Source organism: Schizophyllum commune (genome assembly GCF_000143185.2).
Source record: "Schizophyllum commune H4-8 unplaced genomic scaffold SCHCOscaffold_1, whole genome shotgun sequence".
In the NCBI taxonomy this organism is placed as follows: Eukaryota; Fungi; Basidiomycota; class Agaricomycetes; order Agaricales; family Schizophyllaceae; genus Schizophyllum; species Schizophyllum commune.
In genome coordinates, this window is record NW_026089538.1 from 2060753 (window position 1) to 2073525 (window position 12773).

Sequence of the window (12773 nt, forward strand, 5' to 3'; positions counted from 1 at the left end):
AGCTCTGGCTGAGTGTTATTGAAGCCAGAGAAGCTCCGGGACCGAGGACGCGCCGTACCAGCCTTAGGGAAGAAATTTGCCCGAGGGATAGCGCCCGACGCTGTTGACTGTTGACTGCCACTGGCAGCACTGCTAGTAGACGCTGCCGAGGACGGCCGCTCCGGCAACGAAAACGTGCTGACTATTGGCGACCCCGTACGAGACGGTGGGCCTGCCAACGGAGGTGACCCCACGGGCTGCGGAGCGATAATTGGCACAGTCGCCGCACGCGAGGGCGGGGACATCGGTGTCGGTATACGTCCACCAGGAGCTGTCGCAGGCGGAGGTTCTACACTGAAGCGCACTGGCACTGGGCCAGTTGCTTGGCTCAGGTCCATGTCCAGGATCCCATAAACTGTGGGCCCACGACGCAGATGCGATGGCGGCGGGCCCGCCAGTGCCTGCCTAATAACAACGATGACGGATGGCCTGGGAGCAACGTGTTGCTGGGGTGCGGTGTAAGGCATCGGTGGAGCGTCAGTGCCCGAGCGAAGGTACATGGGGCCGGACGAGTCCGCCGTGGGCTTCGGCGCGTTGGGATGCGGGGCAAATAAGCTCGTACGCTGACCAGCGCCATCTTCCCCGCGCAACTCCTGCAAAGACGGACGCGGGATGCGCAGATGCGAAGTGGGCGAGGGCGACTGCGAGGGAGGCAATGATACGCCCAATGTGCCACCATCTGGCGACAGAGGCGACTCGATGGGCGACGATGAGGACTGCTGATACGCCAATTGCTCCACCACGATGGGAGGCGCACTTCTCGCTGAAGCATCGTGAGCTACTTCCGTGTGTGTCGTCTCTGACGAGTGCCCAGTGTCCGAAGCATTCGTGACCGACAACGGCGGGAGGTGGCCAATGGTCAAATCAGGTGAATTAGAGCGCGACGAATGGTCATCGCTGTAGTCGCTCTCCGTCTCGGCACGAGAGTGCACGGAGTCGCGCGGCGCAACGACCACCTCATCCTCGTCCTCATTCCCATCCTCGTCTGGAGAATGCGGAGAGGCGAGCTTCGCAGGCACAGACTGCTGGCTGTGCTCCAATTGCTGTCTGAGCGAGCTCGCAGCACCCGGACCAAGGCCTGGTGAGGGCAGGGCTTGCGATGCATAGGACATACGGTCGCCAGTGCTCGACGGAGACGTCGAAGGTGATGCCCATGTCGTATGAAGGAGTGAAGCACTGAGCTGCAAAGATGGCGGTCGTCCTTTGTACGTGACTTCCTGAGCGTCGGGCTCGGATGGCGCGCGGTCGCTCGCTGCAGGCAAATTGCTATCGTCAGCGGATGATCCCGGTGCGCGGTCGGACTTCTGCGACGACGAAGTCCCAGAGACCTTCGATGCCTGAGTATACACCGACGAGCCGGACTGGTACGAGTTTACGCGCTCCCTTCCTGGTACCGGAGGAGGAGGAGGTGAGGAAGAGCTGCCGAAAGGACGATGCGAGGCCGTCGAGTACCGCGACATCTTCGACGCCATGGAGTATCGGGAATACCGGTAGTCGTCATAGATGTCCCACAAGTCCTGGCCGGTCGAGTAGGTTTGGATGGACCTCGGAGATGCAGGTGGCCGCGCGGAAGTGGGTGTTGGTGGCGACTCGGATCGTCTATCGGCGTCCTGGTCGGTGGACCCTCGAGGTGTGGGCGAGGGCGTCTCTTCCGGCTCCTGTGGGTTGAAACTCGCCTGTGCATTTGGAGTGCGGGGATCCTCAATGGTGTCATGGGAGGTGTCCGCGAGCATAGACGCCTTGCTATACACCGAAGCACTGTCGTTGACCACCCGCTCCTCATACACCGACTCGTCGTCAGCGTAATTTAGCCCACCCTCAGCCAGGGAAGTCACGTCGCTCGCCATGCTCTTGCGGCTGTAATTCGAGGACCAGTCGTCCCCATCACCACCCGTCATATTTTGCAAGAATGTCAAGCCGATGCCAGTCTCGCCGTCCACCGTCGTTGTCGAGTTGCGACGCGTGATATGGTCGTCCGCAATGGACAGACTGTCAGCCGAGGATGCAACGGGAGCCTGCTGCTCGCCCATGGGCATCTGCCAAGACTGGAAGGTCGCCTGCTCCTCATGGTCATGTAATTTCGTGAACCTTGATGGAGGAGAGGTAATTCGAAGCGGCGGGGTATCGGGAATATCTTCATGGCGGATGGGCGAAGGCGGACGTAATGCGTGCTGGTCCAGGTCCATGATGTCCGTGCCGCCGGCAAGGATGGATGAGAAACGGGGATCGACAGCGTAATGGGGATTGGGGAGCGCGAAGTCGTCGGCAGAAGCGGTCGAATCGCGCGCGCTGGTGGGTGAGAGCATCGGCGGGGTTTCAAGGGTGTTCTCCGAGTTGGTCGTTGAGTCAGAGCGGGAGAGCGTCGGGGGAGCGCGTCCGTCGCTCTCCCCGGTCCCGTTACGGGAGGGCCCAGGCTGACTTGAAGACGCGTGGCTGAATTGGCTCACGGACGGAGAGTCGACAGGCGTCATCAATGGTGAGGGAGACTTGGGGTAGGGCACGGGTGTCGACGACTTGTAGGAGTGTACGGACGACCGCTTGGTCATGACGGGTCGCTTGAGCTTGGAGTGGAAGTGGACGAACTCCCCTCGGAATCTACCAACAACGCCCTCGCAATAGCCCTACAGGAGGGTAAGAGACAGGCAGAATGCCATGACATATGCATACCAGGTATAAATTATCTTGCTCTGGCAATTGCATGAGCACCGTGATCTCGTCGTCCTGCGCCGAATGTTAGCACTTGCATGAGAGGAAGTACTTCTGTATACACACCTTCAGAAACATAAGATCCTCGGAGCTCTGCGCAACGCAGTCCTGCACCGCTGTGCATTTCCCAATGCCGCCCTTGGCAGCAAAACGCGTCCATCTCGCGAGCTCAGCAGCGTCCATGTCGAGCGGAAGCAATTCGCGGTATTAGAAGATGAAGTATTGGCCGAAACAAGGAGCGAAAGTGGGTGAGGGTATCTCGGCCGCTCTTTCGTGGTTTTGAGGCCGGTAGCGGCGGGACAAGGACAGTCGGAGACCCTTGAGGCGCTGGTCGTGGGCAGCCCGTTCTAAATTGCTCCAGAGGCCAATCACCACGTGCCCGAGCCGGCGAAGGCAAAGCGACGCAAACACCAGCCTCCTCTTCTCGAAGTTCCAACTCTGCTGCGCCCGCATGCCTTCACAAGTCCAGATGAGCCGCTGCCGCGCAGAGGAGAAAAAAGCGATACTTGCCTCAGTCGCCGCTTTTCCACCATTGCTGCCCGACCTCAGCCCAATTAGCCGTCGAGATGTCTCTTCCGCGTCTTGCACTGCTCGTCGGCATCCATTGAATTCTTGGGCTCAGATGCCGGGATGTGGACTTGCTGCTGTCCTCCGGTTCCCAGCTCGACGTCGACACCCGCTGAGATGGGTGTGCTTGAGGAGGCGCTTACCATTGCGCATCCTCTGCTTTATACCTCATCGACGTGGCACTGTCGGGCGCTGGTATGCTTCCACCGATGTGTCTGCCTCAACGTACCGCAAGTGTACATGATTCGTTTGAAAGACAGGCGCTAACTCTATAGCCGCTATATGTGCACCTCCGTGGTCTACTATACTGTGGCCGCTCACGACGTGTGAGTAACTGTGAATGCATCCCCTGGACTTGAGCGCTGAGCCGTATAACAACGCGTTGGATGCTGGTCATCGCACTCATGTCTGTCTTTTTGGGCTGTCAATACGAGCATATTTGCCGCCTTCGCGCGAGCTAGTGCAATGCATACACACGCCCTCGGGGACCAATTCTATACGAAGCTCTGTATCGTAGTAGAGCTACATGCAGCGAATACCTTGCGCGTTTGAGCATAGCTGCCGTCCCTGAGCAATTGCAAGCTGCTGAGCTTGGACTCGATTTCATGGCTAAGTCCGACGCGCGCCACGCGACGGGCGCGATCGTGATTTGGCGCTGTTTGCGCCATACGCGTCCTTGACCTTTTCCCAAAAGTCGGCTACACATCGTTAATCATGGCGATGTTCCAAAGGGATCCCCGTGCTGGCGCGTTCTTGGGTGGAGACAGAGTATCTGGGCAGGATATTCGTGACCAAAATGGTGCGCGACAGAACTCTTATATCCCAAGCAAGTGTTCACCATACTTCCAGTAATCGCTGCTCAATCCATCGCGAACATCGTCAAGAGTTCCCTCGGCCCTCTGGGGCTCGACAAGATGTTGGTGGACAACATTGGAGTATGTGATTGCGCCGTGCATGGCTGCGCGCTCTAACATCTGTGCAGGAAGTCACCATCTCGAATGATGGCGCAACCATCCTCTCCCTCCTCTCTGTCGATCACCCCGCGGGCCGCATCTTCGTCGATCTCGCACAGAAGCAAGACAAGGAGGTCGGCGATGGCACTACGTCCGTCGTCATAATTGCCGCCGAGCTTCTGCGCCGCGCAAATGAGCTCGTCAAGTCGAAGATCCACCCCACCACGATCATCACCGGCTACCGTCTCGCGTGCCGGGAGGCGGTCAAGTACATGCAGGACCAGCTGAGCATCAAGGTGGATGCGCTCGGGAAGGAGGCGCTGATCAACGCCGCGAAGACCAGCATGTCGAGCAAGATCATCGGGAAGTGAGTTGCATCGGTTACAAAAGCGCGCCAGAGTACTGATCCATCCAGCGATGACGACGTGTTCGCCCCCATGGCGGTCGACGCGATGCTCGCCGTCAGAACAATCAACACGCGCGGTGACATCAAGTACCCCGTGAAGGCCGTGAACGTACTGAAGGCGCACGGGCGGAGCGCACGGGACTCCATCTTCGTGCAGGGCTACGCCCTGAACTGCACCGTCGCCAGTCAAGGTGGGTGTCATGCGCAGTGGAGTGCATGTCAGACTTGCTCATGTTTCAAAAGCGATGAAGAAGCGCATAACGAATGCGAAGATCGCTTGCCTGGACATCAACCTCCAGAAGGCGCGCATGCAGCTCGGCGTGCAGATTCTCGTCGACGATCCGAACCAGCTCGAGGAGATTCGGAAGCGGTGCGTAATCCTTTCCTCCCTCGCGCGGGAAGCATGCTGAGCTCGATCTGTAGGGAGTCGGAGATTACGCTGGAACGCATTCGCAAGATCCTTGCGGCCGGCGCGAACGTGGTCCTCACGACGAAGGGTATTGATGACCTTTGCTTGAAGGAGTTCGTCGAGGCTGGCGCGATGGCCGTCCGCAGATGTCGCAAGGAGGACCTGCGCCGAATTGCGAAGGCCACTGGCGGTACCTTGGTGTCGAGCTTGGCAAACCTCGAGGGCGAGGAGACCTTCGAGCCCAGTTACCTCGGTACCGCGGACGAGGTCGTGCAAGAGCGCATCTCGGACGACGAGCTTATCTTAGTCAAGGGCACAAAGGTCGTCAGCTCGTCCTCTATCATCCTCCGCGGCGCCAACGACTACATGCTCGACGAAATGGAGCGTGCTCTGCATGACACTCTTTCCATCATCAAGCGGACGTTGGAGAGCGGCGCCGTTGTCCCCGGTGGCGGAGCCGTCGAGTCTGCCCTCAGCATATACCTCGAGAACTTTGCGACGACATTGGTGCGTTCTATCTGCACATACTTGGACAAGCCTTCTGACTTTGTTTGCAGGGATCTCGCGAACAGCTCGCGATCGCTGAGTTTGCGCAAGCTCTGCTTTCCATCCCGAAGACCCTTTCTGTCAACGCAGCGAAAGACTCGACCGAGCTTGTCGCCAAATTGCGGTCATACCACTACAAGGCGCAGACTGCACCTGCTGGCGACCCGAAGAAGCAGCTCCTGCGTTATGGCCTCGACCTCATGAACGGGGACGTGCGGGACAATGTCTCTGCTGGCATTCTCGAGCCCACGATGAGCAAGGTGAAGAGCCTGAAGTCCGCGTACGAGGCTGCTGTTTCCTTGCTTCGCATCGACGACGCGATCCAGTGCATTCCAGGTAAGTTAAAAGTTTCTGTGCCATCTTCTCGTCGTTTCTGATCCCATCCTTAGAGCCGCAAGGCGAGCCTGATCCTCACGGACACTAGAAGATGTAGAAGTAGTACTGTACAATATACTGCTAACGGCGCTGTTACTGCGACCTGGCTGTGGTCTTGACGACCATCTCCGTTCATTTTGCGCGCGGGGACTTGCACTCAATTGAGTCGGGCGGCGGGCAGACGTCGGGGCAGGGGATTCCCACGTACGTCGGCCCGTTACGCGTCATCACGTGAGCAATTCCTTGTTGACCGCTACGCCATCATCGGGACGGGGTCTTTTTCGCGCTCTGGCTCTTTGTTAGCTATCCTGTGGCCTGTCCCAAACGCTCATCTCTGCCCCTCGCTGCCCCTGCGTGTCGCGCTTCTTGCATATCTCCCGCCAAGGCCTCCGCACCGAGCGAAACGACGCGCGCCTCCAGCTTTATGCACCCCAGCCACACCCAGCCATGCAGCCTAAGCCGCTCACGGAACTCACCCCGCTGCAACAGCGCCTGCACGCGATTATATGGCAGTGCCTCGATCTCGACCTCATCAAGTCCGCCGTGTTCTACGCGGAGCGCTACATCTCGCTCGAGGCCGAGAACCACGACGCACGACACCTTTATACCACCGTCCTCCTGCGCGCCGGCCAGCCGTATTCTGCGCTTTGCGTCGTGAATTCCCCGAAAGAGCGCGCGTGCCCGGGGTGCGCGGAGCTGAAAGCGAAGTGCTATAGCGAGTTGGGACAGCACAGGCAAGCGCGCGAGGCGCTGGAGGATGCGATCGCGGATCCGGAGTATGTACGGACAGGTGTGTGGCATGATTGTGTCTTTGTGCGCCTTTTCTGACTCGCGCACAGCGTCCTCGGTGTCGCGTCTCGTACCCCACACGTTCCCCGACGAAGCCACGCTCAGATGTCGCGCCGGCACGTCCGCGCTGAAGGGCAACCAACACGATCGAGCCGCCATGTATTTCCGCGAATCCCTGCAACTGAACCCCATGATATGGGAAGCCTTTGAGGGCCTTTGCGCGCTCGGTACGTGGCGTGTGGCACGCAGTGGCCCAGAAGCTGACTCACAGCAGGCAAAGTCCCCGAACTGGACGTGATATTCCCTCACAGGCCGCTACCGGTGAAACGCTCACAGCCGGAGGAGATCCCAGCCGCCCAAACCATGCCGATAGCCACTGGAGTTGGCTTCTTCACTCCCGACAACAATACCAAGCCAAATGGCTTCGCAAATTGGAGAGCTGGCTTCGGCCAGCCTCACCCATTTCGAATGGGCCCACCTGCGGGCCCGCGAGATTCCATGTGAACCATTTTCTCCTAACATCAGTTTATTAGTGACTCACATCCCTCAGAGCCACCAACGACTCCTCCTTCTACCCCGAAAACTCATTCGCCCAAATCAACCGACCCATCCGCCCTCTCCCCTCATCACAACTACAGCCCCCATCCAACAACCCCGCCCCTGGCGTTCCAGGAATCGCACGACCTCTGTCCTCCGCAGACGAGACCGGCCCCGTCCAGAAGAAGCTGCGCCACACCGGGCGCGCCGACCTGAAGAAGGCCGGAAAGTCGAACGAGGAGCCGCCCGCACCGAAAAAGGCACGCTCACGCGCTGGCTCCGTGATCGCTGACGTCCTCTTACCGGGACGCAAACCGCAGGCGTCGACCTCCCGGGTCACGAAGGTCACCTCGCAGGCGTCGCAGATCCCGCCACCCGCGCCCACGCGGCGGAGTACGAGGCTGCTGAGTGGGGCGAATAAGCCGCCGTCGAAGGTATGCAAGGGCAGTGAGGTTTGTGCTCAGGTTGATCTGATGGTAGGGTTATGTAGACTGCAGCGACACGGACGAGACGACAGCCGACGACGCAGCACGCACGGACGCAGTCAACCGACACGGAGCAAGAGACAGACCATGCTGTGCCACCCGCTCAGTCACCGTCCTCGCCACGTTCAGCGGCCTCGCCAGGGCCTGAAGCTTGGACACAAGCGCAGGAGCGAGCCGCGCAAGAGGCTTACGAGCAAGAATGCGCAGACTTCGAGTTGTACAACCTCATGAGGATGTTCGCGCGAGCTGCGCGCGCACTTGCGAAGTATGACTGCGTGGCCGCGGTCGCTGCGCTGGACGAGATACCCACTGCGCACCAAAACTCACCGTGGGTGCTTTCCATGGCGGGCAAGGCGCATTACGAGCGACAGAATTACGCTGCAGTATGTCTTTCCCGACCGAATTCATCGTGCAAAGGGCTGATCCTGAGCAGGCAGAACGCGCGTTCGGGGCAGTACGTACGCTGGAGCCCTACCGGTTGTGGGACATGGAGATATACTCGTCGCTGCTCTGGAACGTCCGGAAAGCGGAGGAGCTGTCGTACCTAGCGCAGGAGCTCCTCAACATCAACCCGCATGCACCTCAAGGCTGGTTAGCCGCTGGGAATCTCTTCTCGCTGCAACGGGACCGGGCAAAAGCCCTGGCGTGCTTTCGACGGGCGTTCCAACTTGACCCCAGTTGCGCTTACGCGTACACGCTCAGTGGGCAGGAGTTGCTGGATGAGGATGCTGACCGAGCTATCAACTTCTTCCAATCCGCTCTTCGCGTCGACGCACGACACTACAACGCTTGGTAGGGTCTCATTGTTTGCCGACCTCTCCGTCGCTTATCGCTGCACTAGGTATGGCCTCGGGACGTGCTATATGCGCATGAGCAAGATACGGATGGCAGAATTTCATTTTCGGAAGGCGGTCGAGATCAACCCGAAGAACGCTGTTTTGCTAGGCTGCCTGGGAATGGTGCGTGCCACATCAGCCTAGTAGCCTGCCGGTTTTGGCTGGCTTTGTTGCGCGGCCGGCCAGCTGACCACACTCTATAGGCGGTAGAGCGACGGAACGATCGCCCCGGGGGCCTCAAGCTGTTCAATGAGGCCGTGGAGCTGCAGCCTGATAATGCGCTCGTGCGCTATCGGCGGGCGAAGATATACATTGCAATGCGGCGGTACGAGGTGCGCGGGGTTATGTAACTATAGCGGGTCCGGACGTGGGCTGACCTTGTTTGCCAGGATGCGATCAGCGACCTGGAGTTCCTCCGCAACACGTCGCCGGAGGAGGCGAATGTGGTGTTCCAGCTCGCGAAGGCTTATCGGCTGGCGGGGCAGGAGGTGAAGGCGCTGCATATGGTCGCCGTCGCGCGGGATATCGCGCCGAAGAGCGTCAACCGGATTCGGAAGCTGCTGGAGCTCAACAAGGACGAGGATGAGGACAACCGGATGGACGAGGGCTGAGGGGGGCGCACGACCGGCCAAGGACGAGTGACAGTGACTGACCCGCGACTGGTCTCGGGGGCTTTTCCCACATCTTCTTACTAGTGTATACTGTGGGTGGTGGTGCAATAAGCAGCGCCGGCACCATCTCTGCTGCATAATGAGTCAATGGGGCGTGGAAGGAAGCAAAGCGAGGAAGGAAGGGGCCGAATACTGGCCGCGAAGCAGGCCGTAAGTCACTCAGAGGGGGATGCGCAGTGTCCGGGCGGGCACTCGTCAGACGGAAAGGACAGTCGCGATCGAGGCGCGTTCGATGGCGGGATGTGCGAGCCAGCGAGCTCTCAGCTGGGAATATGGCGAGCTGGATGCGTGAAGACCAGGCGGAATCACCACTGTATGAGGATAAATGATGTCGGACGAGGTTGCGAGTTGGACCGCGCCACTGGCGACAGCAATTGCGACGGTGGGCGACGGTGGGACCCCCTCGTGCAGCTCAACATAACGACGCGGAAAGTGAGGGGGGAAACATGTACAAATGAGGGTGCTGGCCTGGCTCTGGAGGGGATCCCCCGCACGGTGACAGGCTCAGGAGTACCTGACATGAAGCTTCTGGCAAGCGTATATCTGAGGCTGGCGCTGGTTTAGGTTTACGGCCGGTTCACGTTCGGTTCGCCCCGTCTGCGGGGTCGTGATGAGCCGGCTCGGACGGGGACTGTTGCGGGCCACAGTCACGCACGTGGCGGGGAATGCTATTTAAAGTGAGTCAACGCGTCTGTGTGTTGCCCACTGCCGTCACTGTCGCGCCGCCGTCCTCAGCCATGTCTGCGTAATTCGACCGCACGTCGTCTTCCTTATCTGCCCGTCGTCGCCCTTCACAGTGACTGGCGCTCCGCCCTCTAAGCATGGTCAACACAGCCGTCCGCATCACCTCCACTGGTGCTCTCCTCTTCGAACCAGAGATTGTCGAACGCATATCCCGCTCATAGCCTCGTGCACGCCTTCCCTGTCCTACAGTGAGTCCGTGTGCCTGTCTTTGTGGCCCGCAGGCTCATGGTCAGCCACTGATATAGGTACCGCCCCGTCTACATCCCCCTCCCCACATACGTCCCCAGTCACCATGCCGTCAGACTCGACAAACCTCTTCTCCCTCGCGCGCACCAAGCTGCACCTGTCCCTCGGGGGCAGGACGGACGCAAGCTTGCACCGCTGGGTCCTTCTCAAAAACTCCATTGTGCACTCTACCCCCCAGTTGTCAACGGCGCCGGACGCCGCGGCCTCCGACGCGGCTGCGGACGCGAGGAATGCCACAGACGCTGACGATGCGGCGGACGAGGAAGTAGACTCGTTCATGTTCCCCGACGCCGGCAAGTTGGTCGACGACCGTGCCGCTGCTGAGGGCAGCGGAAGCGAAGAACAATGGCTAGACTCCCTCTTGGAGACCCTCTCCCACGACGAGGACGACGACTTCGCGATGGACGCGGACGTCCACTCGATGCTCGTGGAGGACGACGACGACGACTCGCTGCTGAGCCCGTCCACCTCGCCCATGTCCTCTTCCGACGACCTGACTCGACCGCCGGTATATTATCCACCACCTATCGCTGTACCATACCCTGTACCATACCCCCCTTATCAGCCTCCGCCTGCGCACGAGGACGCCTTGCCTTCGCCATTCGACATTCATCGTACCGTCTCGTCTCAGTACCACGACCCCTTGCCGTATCACGACGCTGAGGACGACGACGAGGACCTTTCCGTGCCAGACGCTATAGAAGACACATCGGACGACGAGAGCGATTCGCCGCTCACCCCGTCCATCGGTCACTCGCGCTCGCTGCCTCCCCTTGGCCCCGCGGCGGTGCCGCTACCGGGTGAGGGCAGTCGCCTGCGCGAACATGTGCACATCCTTGTCGATACGGACGACTCTTACTTCTACCCCTTTGCTGTCGACCCTCTTCCCTTCCCCGACGACCAGCTCCAAAATCCGTATAATACATACCAAGAGTGCTAGTTCATCTTCTGGTCTCCCCTCACCTCCATCTTCTGGTCGTCGTTCCCATCCCCTCATCATGCATGTTCTCCATCTCTCCTCTCTGTTCTCTCTGGATCGACCTGTACCATATATTCGTAGCGTTCGCCTAGTAGCCCTAGTACCGCTTAGTGCTCATCTCCCTGTCCCTGTCTCATTCCATCCCCCTCACCCTCTTGTTACATGCTCGGTCGGCCTCGTTTACTTATCTTGCGATTTATTGGTGGTCTTTTATTATGTTTGAGTCCCTCTGGCGTGGCGTGAGTCGGCCTTATCTGCAAGACAAAGGATTGTGGCGCTTCTCTGAGGACTTCGTTGTCGTGTGCCACGATCTATCTATGCCAGTCATGGCTAGACGGATTCCCCCGCTTGGGCGTCGGCCAGAGTCGGATTCAGACGCAGGGGGCCCTGCCTGACCGTGTCAATGGGGGCCCTCGCTCGCTGTCTTTCCTCCGGTCCTGCGTACGCGCATGCATGATTGAGTTGCGAACTGACTTGGCCTTCTCGTTTTCGGAAGGCCGATGCTTGCGGCGAGGGTGGTCAGGTGCGGGGCTCGGACGCGGCAGGCTGCTGTTCTCGCTGCGTTTGGTAATGGCTATAGCAGCGTCTATTCAGACCGTTCCATTTCGATAGCCTGCCCTCGCCGCTCTGGCGCCTGCTAGATTGCCCTCATGTTGGGCCGGGGATGAAAGGTATGTAAGCTACGAAAGCGTAGGCCATGGGATCGCTGCGTAAGGCCCCTGCTCGGCTCCAAGCACGGTAGGACACAACGGGACGCACGGGCAGTCTTCCCACATCTATGTGCTCGAGGCGCGCTTATCGGGGGAGTCAGGATGAGGCAGCGCTTAAAGTGGCGCTAAAGCTCGCGAGGGAACTGGAATGCCAGTCTGAGTGTGGGCGCCCGCCCCCGGGTACTGCCAGAGATCAGTACTGCAGTGACTCATCGTTGTAGAAGTTCGAAGACCATCCATCCTTCGGGGGTTCTGACTGGCGACCTAGACATGGAGTGATCACGAGTGGACTCGCCAGGGACTCGCAATCGTTGGTCGTGCGATTCATTACGCAGAATGCGTCCGAGTCCAAGGCTGCTAGGTAATGGCGCCATGAGACGGCTGGGCTGGTGAAGGTTGAGAAGGTGTGCTGCAACGCTTGGAGAGGTCTAGCCAGCTGCAGGGTCGCCTATCCCGCACGGACAGTTTGTAGTGAGCAGAGATACCGCGTTCACATCGGACGAATAGGCGCGGTAGGCGCTATCTCGGCCTGACGCTGCGAACGTACCTCCGCAAAGCCCCAGCGCAAGGTGCTCCCACCATCAAGCGGGCATCGGAGGCCTCTGCGGGGTCGTCCGGGGGACGTAGGACTCCGCGCTGAGCGCATAACAGGCCTCATCATCGCTATCTCTCGTGGTGCGCGCTGTCGATAGAGGGCGCGCGACGCGCCCTGCCCCACCGCAAATCTATGCAGCGGGCTGACCAAGGGTGGCGCGCCGCGTTAGGCATGACGCGC

General features: G+C 59.6%; 4 protein-coding genes across 4 annotated transcripts; 3 read left to right on the forward strand and 1 right to left on the reverse strand.

Annotated features, from left to right (window-relative positions):
• Positions 1-2436: 2436 nt before the first annotated feature.
• On the reverse strand, positions 2437-2928 carry SCHCODRAFT_02661463 (uncharacterized protein; the record flags this gene model as incomplete). Its single annotated transcript, XM_050346495.1, has 4 exons — positions 2437-2457; positions 2487-2660; positions 2707-2760; positions 2812-2928. The coding sequence occupies 4 exons, from the start codon at positions 2926-2928 to the stop codon at positions 2437-2439; spliced, it is 366 nt and encodes a 121-aa protein (XP_050202891.1).
• A 1049-nt stretch (positions 2929-3977) lies between these two features.
• SCHCODRAFT_02561690 (T-complex protein 1) lies at positions 3978-6143 on the forward strand. Its single transcript, XM_003035926.2, has 8 exons — positions 3978-4111; positions 4162-4247; positions 4295-4632; positions 4681-4862; positions 4915-5041; positions 5095-5587; positions 5638-5962; positions 6016-6143. Exons 1-8 carry the CDS (start codon positions 4027-4029, stop codon positions 6048-6050), a joined length of 1671 nt encoding a protein of 556 aa, XP_003035972.1. The 5' UTR covers positions 3978-4026; the 3' UTR covers positions 6051-6143.
• A 109-nt stretch (positions 6144-6252) lies between these two features.
• On the forward strand, positions 6253-9475 carry SCHCODRAFT_02606412 (TPR-like protein). The gene is made up of 9 exons (XM_003035925.2): positions 6253-6791; positions 6841-7017; positions 7065-7290; positions 7341-7761; positions 7818-8195; positions 8246-8604; positions 8654-8771; positions 8852-8980; positions 9038-9475. The coding sequence occupies exons 1-9, from the start codon at positions 6449-6451 to the stop codon at positions 9257-9259; spliced, it is 2373 nt and encodes a 790-aa protein (XP_003035971.2). The 5' UTR covers positions 6253-6448; the 3' UTR covers positions 9260-9475.
• A 559-nt stretch (positions 9476-10034) lies between these two features.
• SCHCODRAFT_02606414 (uncharacterized protein) lies at positions 10035-11518 on the forward strand. The gene is made up of 2 exons (XM_003035924.2): positions 10035-10251; positions 10309-11518. Exon 2 carries the CDS (start codon positions 10356-10358, stop codon positions 11247-11249), a length of 894 nt encoding a protein of 297 aa, XP_003035970.1. The 5' UTR covers positions 10035-10251; positions 10309-10355; the 3' UTR covers positions 11250-11518.
• The last annotated feature ends 1255 nt before the right edge of the window (positions 11519-12773 follow it).

Coding starts and splice junctions, on each gene's coding strand:
- SCHCODRAFT_02561690 (XM_003035926.2), top strand. CDS start 4,027: ATGGCGATGTTCCAAAGGGATCCCCGTGCTGGCGCGTTCTTGGGTGGA. Junction 5,042..5,094: donor CTCGAGGAGATTCGGAAGCG/GTGCGTAATCCT, acceptor CTCGATCTGTAG/GGAGTCGGAGATTACGCTGG. Junction 5,963..6,015: donor CGCGATCCAGTGCATTCCAG/GTAAGTTAAAAG, acceptor TCCCATCCTTAG/AGCCGCAAGGCGAGCCTGAT.
- SCHCODRAFT_02606412 (XM_003035925.2), top strand. CDS start 6,449: ATGCAGCCTAAGCCGCTCACGGAACTCACCCCGCTGCAACAGCGCCTG. Junction 8,772..8,851: donor TGCTAGGCTGCCTGGGAATG/GTGCGTGCCACA, acceptor CACACTCTATAG/GCGGTAGAGCGACGGAACGA. Junction 8,981..9,037: donor TTGCAATGCGGCGGTACGAG/GTGCGCGGGGTT, acceptor CTTGTTTGCCAG/GATGCGATCAGCGACCTGGA.
- SCHCODRAFT_02606414 (XM_003035924.2), top strand. CDS start 10,356: ATGCCGTCAGACTCGACAAACCTCTTCTCCCTCGCGCGCACCAAGCTG.